Source organism: Microchirus variegatus, assembly GCF_963457635.1.
Source record: "Microchirus variegatus genome assembly, chromosome: 9".
Taxonomy (NCBI): Eukaryota; Metazoa; Chordata; class Actinopteri; order Pleuronectiformes; family Soleidae; genus Microchirus; species Microchirus variegatus.
The window spans coordinates 26,997,074-27,015,028 of record NC_139810.1 but is presented as its reverse complement, the minus strand read 5'-3'; the positions used below and the strand labels follow the sequence as shown (position 1 = coordinate 27,015,028).

Here is a 17,955-nt window from a genome sequence, read left to right as displayed (position 1 = left end):
CATAATATGTTATTTCTATTTCACTTTACTGGAACACATCCAGAAAAATAGAAATAATTATCCTCTATTGTCAATTGATAAAACCACAAATCTAATGGTGGCCTAAGACTTCTGCACAGTACTGTATGTATGCATGATATTTTTATACATATATGCATATATATATACACACTATATGTAATTTATGTTGTGACTTTTTACTCATAAAAGGTCATTTAGTGCAGTTAAACCTCCTACACAGTCGGAGGCAGCATTTCACCGTAGTGTTCAGGGTAAACCGAGCAAAGAGCAGAAGAATGGTACAGTTTGTCCCACCGGCGTTTTATGTAGCGGCAGAAGGTCGTAGGCAGTTGGGCGACATTTGACATCACTCCGATACAAAACCAGTCTCAGTCATTTTTTACGCGGCTGTCATTATATGACTCGAGACGAGGAGTGATGTGAGTATTGTTGTCGCGTAGATAGAAGGACGCGGCTTGACGTCGCGTTTGCTGTCAACAAGCTACCGCCGTGCTAGCTAGCTAGCTAGCCTTCGCTAACGCTAGCGGCGAACATTAGTTCGTTGTGTAAGCGACGGGAGACGCAGTTAGACAACGACGTTGGTTTGAATAGTTTCTCTCATAAAACGAACATAAACGCTACGTGTGGTTGTATCGCGCTGTACTGGAGCAGTAGGTGTTTGGGCCGGAAGCCTAAAACGCACCGCCCTGGTCTCGGCGCTGACGCCGGTGCCCAGTGTCTCAAACTCGGGTGTCCCTCTCCCTTGAACAGAGCGGCTGGTTTCATGGCAGCCGCGGCCGGCGCCCGGCGATTACCCATGGGTGTGCGGACGTTCAGTGACTTTCTCCACATCGCCACCGTGGGATCACCTCGCTCCTGTCGCACAGCTGTGTCAAGAGAATGCCTGCGGCAAAATATCAGGTGGGCCGGATACTGCTATGGTAACAACACACAGCTAGTTCTGCAACATAAAGTAGACGAAAGTGTTGTTTAAACATCTTAATAAGTTGAACCTTGATAAAAATGAATGATCGATATCACCCAGTGTTGTTGAGGCAGTGGTGGGCGACTGATGATAACTGTGGGAAATTGAATCGATTAAATGAACTAAACAAGATTATATTACACATTGAAATGGTTAAAGTGTCCAAACAAATGCGTGGACGAGGCTACAAATGATCACCGTTAAAACATTACACTTTAAATGATGAATAACTTACATATTTCATGAGGTACAGCGTAAAGAAATGTTATTTTTTATTTTAAACTACATCAAACTAAAAAAGATTCCAGTTTTGATTTATGGTGGTGTCATCCTTCACTGTCTTCAGTAAATAACAATGTTTTCTGTTAACATAATGCAGCCACTAGATGGAACACATTTGCCCAGACTCTACCTGTTGTTGTTATTATTAGAAAACACATGGTTTAAAAACACCACATTGTTCTGTGTTTTTTCCGCATGAAAGGCCCAACTCTCATGAAAGCACAAGCAGGTACACGCAACACGGAGACCTTCTGTCCACATCCAGCATATTATACATACCTGTTGAGTTTAGGAGCTGGGAACAGGAATGTTTTGGTCCTATTTTTGTTTTGCACTGTGGCTGTAGTCAGCTGAACTCTTTCCGGAATGTGGCTTACGGTATATTTTCTCGTGCCTTTTTAGACATTTGTCGTCATGTGGCATTTTGATGACGAGATCTCCCAGAGCACTTCGCCTTCAAGACCTGGACACAATGACGGCTGTTCCCCAAAGCAGAAACTTCATCAGCCTCACCAACAAAAGGAAGGAATACTCTGAGCGTCGGATACTTGGGTAATAATCCTGTTTGATTACAACTGTATCTCTTAATTGTTGTCTTGTGTATTTTTATTCTATAACTTCAAAAATGCTTGCCGTCTTAGGTTTTCTATGCAGGAAATGTATGACGTGGTGGCCAACGTTGACGAGTACAAGAACTTTGTCCCTTGGTGTACAAAGTCTCTGACCGTCATGAAAAGAGCAGGCCACTCCAAAGCTCAACTCGAAGTGGGATTCCCTCCAGTGGTGGAGAGATACACGTCTATGATCACTTGTGTCCGGCCTCATCTAGTCAAGGTAAGCGCTGTTTGAGTCACAGTCCTGACAATAATGACAATATATGTCTGATTTTTCTGATGGATTTTTGATATTGCCAAATAAAACACCATGAGACACCAGTGCAGAATTTAGTTGAACATTTTTGATGTGACGTAAACACCCATTTCTGATCACAAAGTTTCTCCTTTGGACGATTTTAGGCTGTGTGTACAGATGGAAAGCTGTTCAATCACTTGGAAACGATATGGCGCTTTAGTCCTGGCATTCCCGGTTACCCTCGCACCTGCACCGTAGACTTTTCTGTAAGTAGCCTGCATTTTGTTTCCTACATGTGAAAATGTGTGGCAAGACCATTGGCTGTTGTTGACACCTCTTGCCTTTTTTTTGTTACGCACAGCTTAACTGTCTGGTAATTGTAGATTCATTATGCAACATGCAAACATGAGAGTTCTTGTGGAATGTAGTCCCGCACGCCTGGAACCCCCACGTCATATTGTGTGCAACTTGTTCCTCTGCTCACTTTTTGATGAGTGCATTCTTTTTTCTTTTTTTTTTTCAATCTTCCACAGATATCTTTTGAGTTCCGATCACTGCTGCACTCCCAGTTAGCCACCATGTTCTTCGACGAGGTCGTAAAGCAGAACGTCGTCGCGTTCGAGAGGAGAGCTTGCAAGATCTACGGCCCAGAGACTCGTATCCCACGGGAGCTAATGTTTCACGAGGTGCACCAGACGTGATCTCGGCAGTTGTATGTTTCCATCTTGGCCTTAAACTATACCAACCTTCATACTCTTGATCCACACAAATCTGCATGATGCTGCATAATTGCTCCCCCCCACCCCCACCACCACCACCACCACCCGACTTCAAGCCTCTGCCGCCGCATAGACGTCCGCGAGGCCACTGAAGATGTTAGACATCCCATTGTTGAAAGCATTATGTTGGAATATTAATAATTCTTGTTATTGTACCCTCAACAATATTTTGCTTATCTCCCTCCTCGTTGTGTTAAAGTCTGTCCTCTTTCTTTCTACCTCTACTGAAGGGTTCTGTGTTTAGCAGAAGGAACCCATGATTGCTTTTGCGCCATTGGCAGCACTCTAGTAACGTAAACAAGGCAGTAAGTTATTGCAACACCATGTCATCAATGCTGGAGAAGCAAACACTATTTTAAATTAACAGCGAAGTGACACTGAACAAAAAACATCTTTTATTTACCTTTTTAACGAAAAGCACACGGGCGTCAGCTCTCGTCTTGCCGTCAGCACTTTATCACAATTAAGTGTGTCCCGTTTTTTAGTTCAACGCAGCACTTTGATCAGCTGTTATACTGTTTTAGAGTAACACTCTATGCTCATACCATTCGTTTTTTAATTCAAGAGGACATTTTAATACATTCTTTGACATCGTAGTGAACCTGGTGCAAAAACAATATTTGATTTAATATTTTCTTCTGTTCAGTGGTTATGTGCAAATGTGTATTATTTTATTGGATTCAGATTAAATGTGTCATATTTGGGATGTGGAGTGTTTTCACCGACTGCTGTGACAATAACACTGAAGGGCAACATGTTGTGAAGGGGAAGAAATTTCATTTCTGCATGAGTTGTAACGGCTGTGGCCGCATTTAAACTTGAGTTTTGGGAAGTGTAGCTTTAACCCGGCTGTTGTATGTTTGGTCAGGGAGAATTTCTCTGCCAATCTTAATAATGCCTTATTTTACAGCCCAGCATGAGTAGAAAAATAAGTAGAGGTGGATATATAATCTGAGGAGGATGCAGTTAAAATAATCAAATTGCTCACTGCTGTGAAAAGAAAGCATTAGTAATGAATGATATAAAAAAAAAAATTTGCTGTCTGTTTTGTGGTCCAACGTCTGAAGGTCAACCAACAGGGTGTTACTCCCGTCATGTACGTTTTCAGTAGAAAACACATTATTTCATTATTGGGCTGTAGAATAAAACATCATTTGTGGGTTTCATGCTTATTTTCTTTGAGAGGTCCGACTTATTTTTTTTCTATTCCTTACGACGCATGTGTAGACACTTCCCTGCTGTCTGTGTGTTTCTGTGTCGAGTTATGAATACATATCGAGTTTAAGATGATTGTATTTGCCATATTTATAGGTAACCGGTCAGGTCGTGTGGTTCACTACTTTGAAATCTTGATTTTTTTGGCTTCAAATTTGATCATACTTTATTTGCTCTGTTACAAAGGTGATGTAGAAATGAAGACATATTTAATCATATGTGCATGAAGAATGTTCAATCCAAGTGGGCCTGTGAAACACTGTTACTTAAATAAACCGTATATTATATTGTTATATTTTTTTAAAAGGTTAAAAAAAAGTGATCAGGGTTCGTGTTCGATCCTGCATCTCCACCCTGACTATTTTACTTTTTTATTTTTTTTGCCTCGGGGTGTTTTGATTGTGCTGCACACAGACTATTCCATGCGAAGTTGTATGACTGTAGGTGCCAACAGAGGACAGTGAGAACAGATCAAAGTGTTCAAACCTTAAGTTTCACAGTGTATTTCCACAAGTGTATAAAGTGTTCCAGTACGCACACAAAGATGTCGACAGATCACTAGAAAACATCGCCACGATATTGCGGTCACATCACATTTTATTTTGCAAGCTAAAATGTATCTTTGTAAATAAAGTGGGTGTATTTGAAAAAACTTTATTTAAATAAATAAAAAATCTAGGTATAACTTGTTTTTTTTGTGTGCAAGTTTGAAGTTTTTTACTTTGTGTTCATGTTCACCGTCCAGGTACCGACTTGCACTGATCTTCTCTGAGTGGTTGTGTTATAATACGCTTAGGCAAAGCTTACCAAGAGTGTTTTTAAGCCATGTTCAAGTCTGGCCTTGTTGCCGCAAGTGCAACTTGGCAGAGGGCACGGCGATAAAGACGATGGACGCGGCTCTCCAAAAGGAGATGGGACTGGAAAGAAACCAGAGCGGGGTGATGGTATGTGGGCCAGTTATTAATAACAGCCGCGAGAGGTGGGTTTGCTCTTCTGCCTTGATCCCGTCAATTGCAGTTATTACACACTTGTCCGGCTTCACCTGAATAATGTGGCTCGTAAAAACGAGTAAGTGCAGGAGCATCAATTCAAACAAGCCGTGCTACAGTTGTCGAGAGAGAGGACAGGGTGTCATCATTATATGTTTATGTGTGGAATTTAAATTCTAGTTTCCAAAACTCAACCATCTAATGATAAAAAAAAACTGTGTATATTTTATGTTGGAATGTTTGCCTCGTGTTACAATTGGGACAGGAGTTGTTATAAAAGCTTGAGATCACCATTCAGGTCTATTGTCTTTTTATCAGAGAGGGAAACAAAATCTTGCAATGTCAGCACGTCTGTCCGTCCAGGGAGTGGATCCCTCACCTGTGGTTCTCCCCAAGTTTTCTACCTCTTTCTTTTTCCCTATTATAAGGGTTTTTTCCCTGGTAGTTTTTCCTTACCCTGGCCGAGGGTCTAAAGACAGAGGATGTTACCAACACTGTGAAGTCCTGTGAGACAAACTGTGTTTTGTAAACGGTGGGCTATATAAATAAAATTTGATGGACTGATTAGCAGAAACATTAACATGAGTGTTGATTGTACACTACAGAACCTTTCAGCCTAAACTGACTGCAGCCATCAGGATCGACATCTCTGGTGTTACCAAAACCAAAATAACCCCAGTGGTGCAAATACAAAACATTTTAGACTGAACAGATGTTAAAAAAAACCTTTATTTTCCTTTTTTTTTTTTTTTTAGGTTTTCCAATATTTGCGCTTCAAACTTTCCTCTCCATTTGACCCACACAGCCCCATTCCCACATAGTGTTTCTTAACACGAATCCATCCGCAAACGAATTCTACCAGTTGTCACGTACAACCTTCACGCTTTTCTCTATGATCAAAATAACCCTCGCCTCTCCACCAAATCGCCACGTGGAAGAAACACTACGATGAAACGCACAGATCGCACCTGATTAAGTCAGAAGAAAGGTGAAAGCAGAGCAGAGGGACCCACACGGCTGAGTGAACTACAGACTAACACGGCAAGAGTAGGTGCAGGATGCAACAACTTTGAGCTACACAAAAAAAATGGAGTGCTGACAAACCCAGGGCTTAAGAGCAAGCTTGAAACATTTAAGTGAAAAACCTGAAAAAAAACAACAGCACAGACTAAGCCCACAGAGCTACGTGTTAAAATTATATGTATACACCAGAGCCGCAGCTTCTTTTTGTTCATTGTCAAAAATTTCACAGTGACCAGTGAGACTGAACGCGGCAGTGAGGCGGGGGCACGACTACACTGTGGCTAAACTATGGTAATCATTGTGGCTATTATCAGCATGTGATCGAGCTCATACATTCAAGCTATACATACATTTATACATAGATTTATGTACACAAGTATAAATAAAACCACAAAATGAGAACCCAAAGATTATAGATTTTTTTTTTTTTTACATATTCAAGACCAAAACAATCTCAGGGGAAAAGGGGGGACACAATCAACCAGGGCGGGGTGTCTACCTCTATAAATAAGGAAAACCAATCAAGCAAGTGCTCATTTTGGAGTATTCGATGTTTAAAGCGCTCTCATGTGGGGATAAAGTAACAAACACACACACACACACACTCGGCTAAGACAGGACTTTACCAGAGCCCCCATACCACCCCCTCGCATGTATTCAAGCTTGCTCTTAAGGATTTATTACAGGCTGCCAATTACAACACCCTTTGCTCAGAACTCTTTTATGATCATGATTACTGTACATTATTCTCACCTCTACCAATAGAGCAGAAACAAAGCAGGAAAGCATTATTTAAGAAAATAGACGAGACGGTTATTTTGATCATAGAGGTAAAGCAGGTTAACATTAAACAGAAAAACAAACGTAGGTAGACTTGAGATTTAAATGGGCAATATCTTTAACTGATGTACATGCTTTTTAATGTTCCAGTGGCTGAGTGATAAGTTCATGGCTCCGTTTACTTGCACATACAGTTCAACTCTGTTTTGGTTAATTCCATGTCGACACAGACGGACAAAACCAACATCATCGACCTTGGTCTCAAGAGCTCTTCACCTGAAGAATTCCACCAGGTAAATGTGGCATCTTCAGGAGAGGAAACTGCTCTTAGAGCCCGATGAAGAGGAGGGTGGCTGCTGAATTCAAATTTAGCAGAAAGACCCTGGGCGACGGTCACTGTCACCACACTGAAGAACAGTGATGAGATCCAAGTGTGTAAATGAGATGACTGCTAAACATAAATGTGCAAGGTTCTACAAATTTAACGCCATGAACTTATCAATGAGCCTTGCTGATCTTGGAACGGTTTGCTGATTTTACTTGTGAGGACTGGAGTGTTCAAACATGGGAGTGAAACGGGAGCGGGGCGACATCTGGGAATGTTGCATAGCAGAAAAACTAAGCTGAGAATCTTGATTAGGTGAAAAAGACATGGTCTTTTGCTTGGGGAAGTCCTTCACTAATCAGTGCAACAGCCAAAAGCAAGGAAGGCTGAGTCAAATATTTAACTTCAGGTGTTTTAACAAACAAACAAATTTACTCCCACAATTCCCTTTGAATACCACTGCCTATTCATAGTTGAGACCCAGCGCTCAATAACAAACACATGGGCACTGCTAAGGTGAGAATCTCTGTGATGCCAGCAGATTTTTGAGCTTACTATGGGTTTACATGTATGTATCTGAAGCCTTCCCCTCACATATTTGAAATATGGAGACATGGCGGGAAAATGTTGTAGTTAACTAAATATATTTATTTAAACACTAAAAGGCCCTTCTTTAGTACAATTGCATTTAAAAATGTACCCTCTCTTTGAATCCCTGGGGTTGGAAATGACGGGGTCAACTTATGTCTGCCTTTTTCTGATATTTCCACCTCCTCCCACCCTGCACACTAACCCCCAAGCTCATTTAAGATGGTTCCTCAGCCTGACTTGACTCCCACCAGTTTCATCAGTCCATCTGTGCTCATGGACTTCGGGCGCTCCAAGGGGAAGCCAAGGGCTCTACTCCAAACCAGTTGAGCCAGCACACCGAGGGCTCGGGACACACCAAAGAGGACAGTGTAGTAATTCATCTCGCTCATTCCGTAATACTGCAGACGGGAGAGAAACGCGTCAGAAGCTGTATTTGCAACCACAACATTACATACATGTCAAACCATATCACACGTGTCTCACCTGCAGCAGAACTCCACTGTGAGCGTCCACATTGGGCCATGGATTCTTGGCCTTGCCCTGCTCCAGCAGCACATTGGGTACAATCTTATAAAGCTGGGCGACCAACTTGAACATGGGGTCGTTGGGGAGATGCTTCAGGGCAAATTCACGCTGGCAGGTGTAACGTGGGTCGGTCTTTCTCAGCACAGCGTGACCGTAGCCTGGCACCACCTACAGCCAAGAGAAAGCAAAGCTTGTTATGTTACTACAAATTCAATTATGACCCAAGCTCACTGGATGTAGTGTTATATCGTTGTTCAGACGACCTAGAGATTATGAATATGCAACACAGTCTTGTTGACATGAGCTAGTGGCTGTAAAAGTGGAATGCATTTACCCTTCCAGACTTGAGTGTGTTCCAGATGTAATCCCTCATCTTCTCATCAGACACCTCTCCTCCCATCTCCTGCTGCAGTGCAGTCAGCCACACCAGCACCTCCTGTGACACACAGAAGACGACGCACATTCATCAGTTTTTATTGTAATGAAAAATGACTTAGATCACACACAACATGCAAAATCTCGTTATGTTATCGTAACGACAATAAAAGAATCGCGTGGCTGCTCCATAAAACTAAATACTGCAGCAAAGGAGGGCAGCAGACACTGTTAAACATTGCGTAAGGTCGCATCATATCAGAGAAAAGCCCCAGGTAATCTCATCATAAAACTCTGGCCGTATGTCAAAACTATTAGGTAAACAAATTAAGAGAAGAATGAGAACCAAAACTTTTATCTCATGCATTCATAAGCATTTTCACAGATTAGGCTACAAACCACAGTAGGAAAAAAACTAATCGTGTACAACGGGTGCCTCGCACAGCCACCATTTTGGCATGTTTTAACTGTTCAGTCAATGCATGTCAGTACTCATGTGTGTCAGTGAGCCGAAACTGAGGAAACTACATGGTATTCAGCCAGAATTTATATCTGCAATATTCCTAGTGTGTGAGCTGTCAAAATAGCTGCTGTACAAAGGTCCTTTTTCAAAATCCTACAACTGTAGTTAAGGGGAACTCAGACTTAATAGCTGCAGGTATTACTGCACTTTGTATGCGAGTTATAGAATAATCAGTTTGGTACAAACCTGATTGGCCAGGCCGTGCAGGGGCCCTGCCAGACCATTCATGGCAGCGCTGAAGGACAGGTATGGGTCAGACAGAGCACTGCCCACCAAGTGGCTGGTGTGGGCACTGACATTGCCTCCTTCGTGATCACTGTGAAATTAAAAAAAAGAAAGTTCCACTTGTCACCTTAACAACTTTGATTGAAGTGTGTCCAGAGACATGGTTTATATTTTTTTGAAGTCACACCTGTGAATAGTGAGGTAGAGTCTCATTAGCTCAGTGAACTGCTGATCACTGTAGCCCAGCATGTTGGAGAAGTTGTGGGACCAGTCCAGGTTGGAGTCGATGGCTCCAATGCTGCTGCCTTCACGGTACAGGTTGCGATAGATCTTAGCTGCGATGCACGGCAGCTTTGCAATCAAGTCCATGGAGTCCTCATAGACAAACTGACAGAGGAAACGTAAAGGGATTAGGAAAGAGTACAGTCATACTAGCAGCGAAAAGGTTATTAAATTCTTGGTGAATGGCTGGATGTAGGATTTAAGATGAGATGTAAACTCACCTCCCAGTACTTGGACTTGTGGACACCCTCAGAATAAGCCCGTGCAAAGTTGCTCTCACTGTTCAGAGCTGTGATAGCAGCACTGAACTGAGACATGGGGTGCAGGTTTGTGGGGAAATTGTCCAACATGGTGACAACATGAGAGGGAAGTGCAGCTCTCTTTGCCCACTCTTTGGAAACCCAGTTCACCTGGAGGCAGAAAAACATGCATGGTAAAAAAAAAATGAGTGACCTGGAAGTCTCACTTTTCTTCTCTTTCTGGATCACAATGGCAATAAAATGTGTTTTCTGTGATTGAACAGTGCAAATGCAATGAGTCGCCGATATTTGCAGAAGAGGAGGTAGGTGATGTAAAGGGGGATGACTGTGATCAGATAGCAATCAGATCTTGATGTGGACACCGGAGACGCATTTTAATACCACGTGTAAATGCATGTGGCGAAGTGCAGATCCTATGTCAGGTGTAAAGGTGGCCAACGTGTGGCACAGACTCACAAAAAGTGTCAAGCCTTTATGCTTTCACAACAAATACTAAAAAAAAGTGTAGGGTAACAATGATGTTCACTGTACAAGCAAAACATAATATTATACATTATGTTGCAGAATTGATTATTCTGAAAAAGTACAGGGAGGTTTGGTGAGTCTGACGCAACATGTGAACAGCTTCATAGTTCTCTCTCACACCGTACCCCGAAAGTACAACTCACCTGCTCCTCAGTGGGCACCTGCCCTGTGACCAACAGCCAGAAGAGGCCCTCAGGCAGTGGCTCCGCACCTCCTGGAGCTTTAGGTAGCAACTGCTGACACTCTGGAATGCTGTAACCCCGAAAACGGATGCCCTGTTCATGAATGGAGAGACACAATTAAAAAATAAATTAAAAAATAAAACTAAATGTTGGCAGTGAAAGTGAATGAGGGCCAGCTGCCAACACAATGCTCTGGTTCTACCAAAGCATTTGGATGATTCACGATGACACTCTGTGTGATGGCCAGATAACAAGATATTAGGAAACACAGCAGTTCTGTCACAGAAAGCTCTCAGCTTCAGTAAGAAAGCAATCAAGGTAAGTGCTTATGCAGCAGACTGGTATCCAAGAAACCAAGACAGTTCAAGTTATAGCCACTGTAAAATTGTCTACCATCAATAAGGGTCATATATTCTCAGAAAACTGATAATATTACTTTTTTACAATCTTTTTTTACATTTCAAGGCCCTTAATCAATCCTGATATAGATCCAAGGGTAGGGACAAATCTCACAGTTGAAAACCTTTGTATTGGTAGGGCTGCATTATATTAGGAAATCATGCGATATGTGATAACATTGGTGAATATTGCAACGAAGAAATCACTCATGGTAATTTGAGAGATAAAATGGTCATACACCCACAAAAACATTGTTATAATCGTTAGGAGTATGCCTCAGCACTGAATGGATATCATATTTAATGGTAAAATGCCTAAACATGGTAGCCTTCAAGACTATTCTTTATCCTTCAGGTAGCTCTCAGTCTCAAAAAGGTTGGTGACCTCGTTAGACGCTCATAACCGCTCTTAACACTTCTTAATTAGTGACAAGGCATTCACTTATTCACTTATATTACAGCCTGGGCTCCACGTTTCGAGAAGTATGTAACTCGTTATTGACCCAAGTTAACTTTTACTCCGCTTTGTGAGACATCAACTGGGCAGGAAGAAAGGAGAGGAGAGAAATGACGGAGAAACATGCTAAAAACACACAGACCTTCAATAAAACAAGCACTGCTCCAAATGAAAGGAGGAAAGAGTCAGCCCATTGATATTAATGATCATGTGGAAGTGAAGGAGTGAGGCGCGTGGCACACTGTTTGCTGCGGGGGACACGGCCCGACATTCAGAGTTTAAGCAGTCATTTGTAATACATATATATCAGGCATGTTGATATTTTGCGAGGGCGTTAGATTTATAATATATCGTGCAGCCCCAGTATAAAGTGCATGTAAACGTGCCCTTGCCCGTGTTTATAAAATACTAGCTTGTTATGTCTGTGATTTATTTTTAATGATCTGTCAACATACAAGCTCATGTATCAGTTAAGATTTTTTTGGACCATTTCTATTGCTGACCTCATCAGGATCCAAAACGGAGGTCTCGTACACCAGACCCTTCATCCCTCTCATACCTCCATAGACCTGCAGATGGGAAAAAGATATAATCAAAACACAAGAATATACAGACAATAATAAACACTGAAAGTGGCTCAATACAACGATGGTCACGCAATATTTATTTTTAAACAAAAACTCACTGACCATTTTTATAGAGTCAGCCGGTGTGTTACATGCTATTTAACTAACATTAGGAAAAGAGACGCCTGAACACTAATAAATACACCAAGCCACACCTAAAAGTTTGTGTGTTCAAAGTGAGACAGACCATGTGACTCAAGATATTGTTTTTCCAGTCAGTGGTTAGAGGCAAACAAAAACAGAAAAAAAAACAGAAAAGGATGACGCATGTGTTGCAGTGATGCATGCATGCTGGTGTTTGGCCTTAGAGGTTTTAGTGACTCAGCTAAACTGTCTCTTGTTGGCAGGAAGCAGTTCTTGTTGTGACCTTTGAGGGAGCTCACCCAAAAGTGACACCAGACAGTAAATACAGATGGACAGGTCGAGACAGATTAGGAAACAGCCATGCCACATTTTATCTGCAACATGGCTGATGGCCCACGTGCCTACTGCACAGTGTCCAGCTCATTTGTAGATCTAATTTTATTCCGATTCGTTAAAAAACATGTGTCTAGCATCATAACATACTCACCATGTCAACAGTAACCTGTCCTATGTTGGTTTTGCCATACTGTTGTTTAAAGTTCTTGATCCTGGTCTGTTCTTTGGGGACGAGATCTGCCAGAACATCCTTGAGATTCTGTTAAAATAACATAAAATCAGTGATGCCCTGGATCACACTTCTAATCAATAAATAAAACACTGAACTCTTACCTGAACTGGGAAAACAAATAATGTGGTTTGACAGCAGTCAGCATTGTGTAGTCTGACTACCACACACAAATATGCCCTTACATTAAAAAAATACTTTTTTTTAAAGTAAGTACATTAGCAGACAATATTAAAATGACAAGGATACTTACTGTTGTTGATGCGCTGGCATTTCTGGCTGCCACAAGGAAGTAGGTGGCATTCTGTGGAAAAGATTAAAAAATTGAGAATTATCAACCATGAAAGAAAAAGCTAACCCAAAAAAAGGTCACAGAAGCATATCTAGGCATGTCTGTTTGAAGAAAGCTCAAAACATTTACTTTGCAACTGCAATGAACCGTCATCTTTTCTTCTGTGAACTAAATAAAATCAACAATCCGAAACACAACTCAAAAAGCATTTTTTTTTTACCCTTGCTTCTATCGTCTAGTACACTTTACCCCATTTTACCTCTGCATACATTAAATTCCACTGTCATATCCTGCGGTATTAAGTGATTGACTACAGTTGATCAAAACAGGTGACTAACATCTTTAACATGTACCTACATGCACCGACTATTCCTGGTAGACATTCCACAACTGAGACACTGGATTTTGATGCATTAGCAACAATAGCTGCTATAGCAGGAGACAACGATAATGTATCCAATTACCCGGGGTGGGTGGGGAAAAAATTTGATACAGTGAAATGTTGCGATGTTTTGTGCGGCAATATTATATCACTTTTGAGACACCATGTATCAACTTTAACTTATGTCACAAACCAACTTTTTGTGGATTAGCATGAAAATATTCAGTCCACTAGATGGTGCTCACTCTCACTAGTGTTGTTTTTTGAGTATATCGCAATATATGGTTTCGCAAATACTATTTTTGCAATATCTGTGCATCCGGCGGGTATCCGCCACTACAATTCACATGAAAAAATACAAGCCTAAAATCTGACATGCTGCAATGTCAGTCACACAAAATTAGTAAAAATGTACATATTAGATGGTTAAGAATGTATTCATCTTCAGGGCATTTTTCAAGAAACGTCAGCATTTGACATTTCTACTTTCAAATGTGAGGATTTTCTGCATTTCTTATAAAATGGTTAAGTAATTAGTTTTTGTGTATACATCATTTGGGCAGACATTTAATAACATCAACCTCTTCAGCTAAAATGTACATTTCAAATGCTACAGGCATTCCATGTTGAGTGGTTTCTTAAAAACATAAGAAAACCCAGTGTTGAAAACAATTATTAGATGTAGGCTTATTTGTGATAATGCTTCTTTTATAACTTGACCTTCATTAGAGGTTTGTGTATTTACATAAAACACATACAATGTCTGCCAAATAATGATACACAGGTGTCTCCTGGGATACGCCTAGAAGATGTAGTAAATACTAAAAAGAAACTGCTAGACAACATTTTTAAAATATGTGAACTGTAATTGTGTTTGAAGTCTAGTGACAGTAGCAAGAATTAGAGTCTTCTGCTGCTGCTGCTCACACTGTAACAAGACTCCCCTGACATCTTATTAAAATTATCAGTGTTTGAGGGGGAGTCTGGGGGAAAGGTGACAGCTGGCTGTGCTCAGAACGGGATCCCCTCCCCATAACAACTGGTTTGAAGTTGTGAAAGACCGACAAGGCTCACCGAAACAAAAGGTAGGATCTTGCGTCACCACCACACACATGCTCCATACAGCTGAGAGTGAGATTATGTAACATAATCTGGGGACATGTAAACTGTCCTTGCTATGATCATGCAATAAAAGTATAAAAAGTCATATGATTTTCAGTATTAGATATGGCATTTTATTGTCAATGTTGTGCAAGAACAAAAAACAGCTGACTAATATATTTCCAGAGTTAATCTTATGGAGATAAGAGAAAGGATGAGACTGGCACAAGGTAATCTGGACTAACTCCTACTGACAAGCCTGATAAAAATCAATCCACTGACTGGTGGTGTCGTTTCAGTTCAAGAAAGTTAATGCCTTGGTCATTGATTCGAAGAAATATCCAATAAACACTTACATAATGGGTGACACTGACACAAGTTAAAATGAGGGCCATTAAGGGTAAAGACTGAGAGGTCAGTAGAGTGTGACAGTGGGTTAGGGTCACAGGAAGGTTAGCTATAAGTTCACCAACATACACACAGTCAAATTACAACCGTTACGATTAATCTGCATTATCATACACCACCAGAGATGTTGAGATAGCTCATTAGACTGTTTTAAAGTTTAATACAATCTAACGCACCTGGAACTCGGGTGTTTATTACCAGAGTTGAACCAAGTTAAATATCCAGGGAAACATGAGAATACATTTCTACACATTACACGATACGACTGAAGTTTGACGTAATATGTGAATCGAATCATAACGTGAAGGTCAACTGGGGTGGTGGCAATAGACACAATGGATTTAATCCAAAGAATTCACCGTGACCACGACCCGCGTCTGTAAAAGCGACAATTGCCTCCACATAAAGAAAGAAACTTGGAAGCGATCACTGGTGTTTGAGGAAACATGCCCGGACGGTAACAGCACCAGGCCGGCGTAAGGAGCAGACGGACTAACGCACAAGTTAGTACACGAACTACACAGGTCACACATTAAAAACACCATTATGTGAACATTCACTGAGCAAAGACGACCATCAAGACCTCTCTATTTTCCACAGCTGTCAGTCATTAGCCACAATCGTTAGCACCAGCACTTCACAATGTGGCTCAAAAATGGCTAAGCTAGCTAGTTGGTATACGCCGCTACCTCGTCGTTAGCCGTTAGCTTCCTGTGTGAAGTCTACAGTTTAAAAAGAAAGTAGCGTCGAGGCCGTGTAACATTCGTCTTACCGTTGAATTGAGAAGTCTTGGCGCTAGCCTGCTGACACCGAGGAAGGACATTTTGTCTGTGTAAAGGTGTTTCGTTGCCCCACTTCTTCTTCACAACTAAGGACGCCGCTCCCAGTGCACCGCGGAGGTGGTTGAAGGTGCCCCTCCGGAAAGCAGAAGGTTGAAGAGGGATTCGGGCCCGCAAGTAGCAGCGTCGTTGATTGGTCCGAGCACAGAATCGCGGCCACAGCGTAGGCGCATGTGATTGGCTAGAGCACGGCTCCGAGCACGTTGATTGGATGCGGACTCTCCCGTCTGCATGTGACGACAGCTGATCATCAAAGTCTGTTCAAGAGCAACCCTCTATTCTGCGCCGGACTACTGCATCGTCACGAAGCGACACATCGGTTAAAAGGACCAATTTTGACTGATTTGTTCAATCAAGTTGTCGTTCAAACTGCACATGTGTAGTATTAAATGTGGCCGAAACGTAATGTACTTCCATATCCTGGCATCTGGATGAAGTGACAGAGATATTTTTTTTAATCTACCAAAATAAAATAAAATATATATTAAAAAAAACATTGTATAGCTCTAGAAACAACTGTACTACTGTTGAAAATCCACATTATCTTGAGCACATGGACTACCTTTCCAGACATCATAAACATCACAAAGGCAATAGGTAATGTTTTATATTTGTGAATGACTGTCAGTCAACATCAGCAGGGGTAAAAAATTAACGACAGAAAACAGCTGAGTGTCTTCTTTGCTCTGTTTTTAGCACAACAGCAACAACCCCCGTTGTGCCTCCATGTGGCCTCACCCTGCCTCTGAAAATCCAATTCATTCACCAATATCAAAATGTGGTAAACACAGTGACTAGATGATCCGATTTGAATTATAACCTCACATCTGGAGGGGAGAAAATAAATTATATGGCCCAACCTAGTTATTTAAAGAAACTACAGTCAGCAGTTTAAGTTTAATAGCTACCAAACTAAAAGTCTGTCTTGTACAGCAAAAGTGTGCAATACAGTCCTCCCTTTGTAAAGGTTACACATTAAACAGTAAGGTTTCTGTGACATAAGTGAGACGTACAGCTCAGCACAATAGTGCAGACTGCATACTCAAAAATGAACATGTAGTTCAATGATCACCTCTTTAAATACAATTAACAGAAAACAAAGGTCTCAATAGTTTTAATCACTATATGTCTGTCGTTATCAGCGTATATTGCTGCAGCAGCAGATAATTACAGTTGCTGTGTGAATGTGAATGCTGCAGCAGTGCTTTTGCAGAGATCAAAGTCAGTGTTTGCCCTTGACGGGTGTCATAATTATGCCCTCAAGTGTGTCTGTCGCCATGGTGATTAGTAAAGACACTGAATAAAGTTTGCTGTAAAATGAGAAGCTCAAACTTTATTGACAACAACGTCGAGGGGGAAAAAAGAGTAAGGAGTAGCTGGTTGTTTAGAGTCGGGCATTCATTTACAAACAAACTGCATGCAGTTTCCCAGTGTGGTATGGTTGATAGTCTAATGGTCAAACCAATCACCATCACAATGGCTCAACATTGTGTGCAAAGAAACAATTCAATTCTGCAGAACACTAGAAATGATGAAAATGCCAAGACATTTACAAACAGAAACGTATTGTCGTCATCTACATAGATGTTCTTGCGATATTTCTTGAACTGGAGCTGGTGGTGTGAATGATTTCAGCTGTATACTTATCACATAATGCAAATAATACCAGTGGATACAAATCCACAAACTGTCCATATGCTGCATTAAGTCAGGAACACACTGTTCAAAAGACTTTGACAAAAAAAGATATCATTTTGTGGACTGAGAAGAGTCAGTCCAGGCCAGGGACACATGATGTTTATAAAAACTGAATCTACGTTAAGTTACAGTAAGCAGGATTTATTTATTTTGCATTGTCAATAAATAATTCCTTCATAAGCCTTCAGCACACTGTAAAACAAGTGATCTGAGAGCAAACACGACACCTCTGCACCTCCTCTGGGCTCTGATTACAACTAAATCTCTGGTGTCACAGGAGACTTTTGACCAATCACAGGGCTGTACACAGAGAGAGGGAGGCTCCTACTGGCTGCATGAAGGTCCCCGAGGTGGCTGCTACTCCAGCACCAGCAACAACTGCCTACA

General features: G+C 41.3%; 2 protein-coding genes across 2 annotated transcripts; one reads left to right on the top strand and one right to left on the bottom strand.

The window, feature by feature from the left end:
- The first annotated feature begins 401 nt into the window (after window positions 1-401).
- Window positions 402-5,693, top strand: coq10a (coenzyme Q10A). The gene is made up of 5 exons (XM_083894920.1): window positions 402-921; window positions 1,670-1,819; window positions 1,909-2,101; window positions 2,284-2,385; window positions 2,653-5,693. Exons 1-5 carry the CDS (start codon window positions 785-787, stop codon window positions 2,818-2,820), a joined length of 750 nt encoding a protein of 249 aa, XP_083751046.1. The 5' UTR covers window positions 402-784; the 3' UTR covers window positions 2,821-5,693.
- A 119-nt stretch (window positions 5,694-5,812) lies between these two features.
- Window positions 5,813-15,943, bottom strand: cs (citrate synthase). The gene is made up of 11 exons (XM_083894918.1): window positions 15,804-15,943; window positions 13,102-13,152; window positions 12,771-12,878; window positions 12,077-12,142; window positions 10,680-10,811; window positions 9,973-10,161; window positions 9,657-9,856; window positions 9,431-9,560; window positions 8,681-8,782; window positions 8,305-8,514; window positions 5,813-8,219 (listed from the first exon to the last, which is right to left on the bottom strand). The coding sequence occupies exons 1-11, from the start codon at window positions 15,852-15,854 to the stop codon at window positions 8,049-8,051; spliced, it is 1,410 nt and encodes a 469-aa protein (XP_083751044.1). The 5' UTR covers window positions 15,855-15,943; the 3' UTR covers window positions 5,813-8,048.
- Window positions 15,944-17,955: the final 2,012 nt, after the last annotated feature.